At 40.4% G+C, this 4,269-nt stretch overlaps 2 protein-coding genes across 2 annotated transcripts in view; both read right to left on the bottom strand.

The window, feature by feature from the left end:
* LOC118335754 (pyruvate kinase PKM-like) overlaps positions 1 to 2,558 on the bottom strand; it is a 19,154-nt gene extending 16,596 nt beyond the window's left edge. The window contains exon 1 of the mRNA XM_035672182.1: positions 2,509 to 2,558. The gene's annotated coding sequence lies outside the window, so the exon portion shown is untranslated. The remainder of the gene's footprint in view (positions 1 to 2,508) is intronic.
* Positions 2,559 to 2,717: 159 nt separating this feature from the next.
* The window catches only part of LOC118335911 (cytochrome P450 11B, mitochondrial), a 6,915-nt gene continuing 5,363 nt past the window's right edge, over positions 2,718 to 4,269 (bottom strand). Inside the window, exons 7-9 of the mRNA XM_035672409.1 lie at positions 3,802 to 3,880; positions 3,518 to 3,721; positions 2,718 to 2,956 (exon numbers count right to left, since the gene is read on the bottom strand). Of these exons, the coding sequence (XP_035528302.1) occupies positions 2,846 to 2,956; positions 3,518 to 3,721; positions 3,802 to 3,880 (394 nt within the window). The 3' untranslated portion in view covers positions 2,718 to 2,845. The remainder of the gene's footprint in view (positions 2,957 to 3,517; positions 3,722 to 3,801; positions 3,881 to 4,269) is intronic.

Here is a 4,269-nt window from a genome sequence, read left to right as displayed (position 1 = left end):
CACACACACACACAGGTACCTGTTACTAGAAGGCTGACTATAAATAAAGCAGGCATTAGGCCAAAGAGAGTTGCAAAATATCAGTCAGTGCACAGCTTTAAGATAAGAAAGGTGAACCAGGTGATGGGTGAGGCCAAATTGTACCAAGAATTACCTGTTTGCAGAGGGTCACATTCATGCACATAGCAGGTCAGTGTGTGTGTCTGCAATCAGATGTTTTTCCAACTACGACTCTGCACTTAAAGTTCAAAAGCATCTTAAAAACGACGCAGTGGTGTATAATCTGAGCAACGAGTTAAAAATTGGCAACCGAGTAATATAATTACAGATATTGTTAAAAGATTATACCCATTATAATCCTAATTCACTGCATACTAATCTGTTTTGTCCTTGTAATTTAACAATTAATCAAGGTAAATCAACCACTAAATAGTCATCTCTGGATTTTTAATCATGCTGACACACCCACAACACAAAAGAAAATCAGTGGTCCACTTATCACCCATTTTGACAAAACCATCAATTTCTTTAATAAGATCCAAATTTACTGCACTGTGCCTCCTCTGTTATTTGTTTATTTTAGTAGATTGGACTGGATTGGTCGGTAATTTTTCAAAATTTCCTCCTCTGCCTTTATTCTTGTCTGTGCAGAGGTTGTGCACTTGTCATTCTCTAGGTCTAGTGAACAGCCTAGTTCAGTCTCTTTCCTTCATTTTTACCCTCTGACCCCTCCGCTACCCCCTCGTCTCTCCTCCCACTCACACCATTTGGAGCGAGGCCAATGGTTGCAACAGACGGATGATTTTGGATGAATTAGCGTAGGTGGCTCAGCCTGACTGGGCCAAGAGGATGCCAAAAATGAAAAAAACGTGATGTCAATAGCCCAGTGATGACACTAAACTATCAGGGTGCACTACAGTACAAATTGATACTTGTCTATGTTGCATCGATGCACATTATGTAACTCCTAACCCTGAGTTTGACACACCTTTTACCCCAAACCAGACACAGAAAATCTGTGCAGATGATTCTAAACTAAATTAGTCGATCGACAGAGAAACAATCAACCATTTTCAGGGGTTCCCCCCAAAAGATATTTTTCTTAACCCTATTGTCCTTTTTTTTATTTGTCATGTTCAACCCTTCTTTCATTACTGATTAATGTTTCCAAATCAGTTAAAAAAAAGCCTTATGAAGAACAACGTTTTGGTTGCCAGATTCTAAAGTTTTAGAGTTTCTTACTTTCTAAGACACCAAAAGTAAAAGCAAGTAAATCACCAATAAATATAAATGTGAATAAATCAGAAATAGGAGTGAAAAGAGTTATTAATAGATTATTCTGGTCCAGATGGCCTCCACAAGGTCAAAGGTCAAACAGTCCATTGGACGAATTCACACATGAAATAAAAAGACAAAAGAAAGTGTCATAATTTAGGAGATAAACACAAACTGCAAACTGGCAACGCAAAAGTAGTTTTTATTATCTGATTTATAAAGTATAGTAAATTATTGATCAACTATTAATCATAAGCCATTGGTTAGAGATACAACAAAGGATGACTTATTAGAAAGTGGAACCTCTCCCGGATTTACTAAACATTATATACTAAAGAAGTTGAATTAGTCTACTGCAGATTTAGATTGAAGATCTTGATGTCGGAGAGTTTCTGAACCTTGAAAAGTCTCTATCAGTACATCATTTTTGCTTTCACCCACTGCAGCATTTTATTGTAAAACCCACAAACCAGGCCATGTCTCAGTGATAGCTGGTTGACGTTATGTAAGTGTGAGACTTTGACAGAACAGGTGACACATAGAGATGATGTGTCTTCCACTCAGTGACACAGTTTACTTAAAGTGGGTCTCTAAGCAGGGTGCATTGAGTTGCATTGTGCAGAGCTGTATCTATGCAGTCACGCATGAACCCAGGCTGACAGAGGGTGTAAATCGTTAGCCAAAGGACAAACAGACCTTTGCTCCTGAGCTGACTAGAGAAGATTTAGCCTGCAACCCTCTGATCTGTGTAGCACACACCTAGTAGCCTATCATATAATAGCACTGCATATAATTACCAGACTGGGGCAAAGGTCGGTTTTACGATCAAAGTGCAATAATATTAGACTCAACTTAAATTAATAACTCTTGAAAATAATAGAATTAAGGGGAATGAAGCAGTTTTGAAACTTTCACATTTTAGCCTCTAAAATCAAGAACTTCATCTTAACCTGAGAGTCAGTTGCCTGTTTCAGGAGAAAATGAAGTATTTTATGGAGCTCGTCGCTAAACAATTGAGAAAAAGAACAAATAGAGTCATCAATATCTGGCGGAGCGACAGAAACAAACAGCAGGGAAGATTTTCAGCTGAAGACAACAAAATAAAACAACAATGTTACATGAACAGCAGGGTGTAGAGAGAAAGAGGTGTGCGACGCAGAGAATCCTTGCACATAGTCACAGAATGTAAGTGAGGTTATAAAGTTTAGATGTTTGGAAAAGGAAGTGACCAACCTGTTGGATGTATGAAGCAGGCCCAGACTGAATGGTGAGGAGGCACAACAAGCAACGACACATGTAAATGAATGGGTTGGTGTACGTTTTAGCGCCATCTGGCGGACAGTAGTGTTAATGTTGCTTTTGCACATTTTTGCCACAAATGAGGACAACAGGAGGAGGAAAATTATACTTTATTGATCAGAATTATGAGTTCTTGGGCTGTATAAAGGTGCTCAGTATAAACTTCAGTGAGTATCATGAGAAATCTGGTGGTTATGGTTGAAAGATGAACACTGAATTGTGTGATTAAACATGTCAAATGTTGATCGCACGACTCTCTTCTCTGTGTCTGTCAGAGCTTGCTGAAAGTGATCCTTGGCGGAGTCTCAGGCTGCAGGATGAGGGTGCATGTGGTTTTGATGTCCTCAGAGGACAACACGCTGAGATGGAAGCTCAGCAGGATCTAGACAGAAAGGGAGGAGAGAGAAGGGGGGATGAAGAGAGGCAGGGGGAGGGAGGAGGCGATGGTGGCGTGAATAAAGAGTGGAAGAGAGCAGAGTAGACAGTAAGAAGGATCACAGTAAGTGTAAGTAAAATGTAGTACTCAGCAGCAGTGGTGGGAAGTGAGTACATTTAGTACAATCTGTGGTACTTCTAGGATACTTTTACCCACTGTAATTCACACTGAAAAATTGTACTTGTTACTACTCTACATTTATTTTAAAGCTTTAGATTCTAGTTACATTAAAAAACATATGCTTATAAAATAAAACGCATTGTTAAAGATGAAAGCAATTGTCCCCAATGTTTCTGCCACGTGACCTCTTATAATAAAGCAGGGCCTAGTTGTGGCTATTCTCTCTCTAAACCTCTCACATTGTTTAATTTAAATAACTGTTTAAGGCTCAAAGTGGTACAATTATCCAATATTACACAAAAAACTAAACTAAAATGTCCTCTTGCATCTCATCTTTTCTCTCTGACCTCCATCCTCATCTCCCTTCTCTTGTCTGCTGTCACTCACATGCATGAGCAAGAGTTGCATTTCGTTCTCAGCAATCCTCCTCCCGACACACTGCCTCGCCCCGAACCCAAACGCCAGGGAGAGAAACCCTCCTCTTTGGCCTTCCTCTCTGCTGCTGCCCCACCTGCCGGGGTGAAAGCGCAGTGGATCCTCAAACACCTCTGCACTCCTTCCCAGAGGGTAAAGACAGGCCTGGACCATCGTCTGAGGGGGAGAATGGTTGTCCGTCAAACGCACTGAAGTCAGCTGTAGCACTGAATGTGTTTGTGTGCAGATATACTCACCCCAGCAGGTACGTGGTAATTCTGAAGAACAATGTCTTTGATGGGATATCGCTGCACTGTGGTTCCCACCGGATATAACCTGATACAGCCCAAAACAACACCAGAAATACACACTTAAACAGATTCTTGTTTTCTAGATGTTGCCTTTGACTTATGACTCACTCACAACACAAACTCAGGATTACTGGTAATCAATTCTCATTTCAGGCATTTGAGGAATGCATCTGTTGATCAAAACACTTGTATTGGAAACAGACTCTTAGACAGCTGTTCCCCAGCTCACGGCATGTTGTTGTTTTTTTCATGGTACTCTATTGATCTAAAGAGGAAGTTTATTTTTATCCCCATATAGCTAGCACAATGCGTCACAATATCTTGAATGACACCCTGGGCGAGACCCCCTTCGAGCCCCCCCCCCCGCAATTAAAGAAAATCCACACAATTCTGTTATGTTTTATTATAACAACA

The sequence above is a fragment of the Morone saxatilis genome, unplaced genomic scaffold (assembly GCF_004916995.1).
Source record: "Morone saxatilis isolate NCDOM2014 unplaced genomic scaffold, NCSU_SB_2.0 Contig24, whole genome shotgun sequence".
Lineage (NCBI taxonomy): Eukaryota > Metazoa > Chordata > Actinopteri > Moronidae > Morone > Morone saxatilis.
This window is presented reverse-complemented; position numbering and strand designations above follow the sequence as displayed.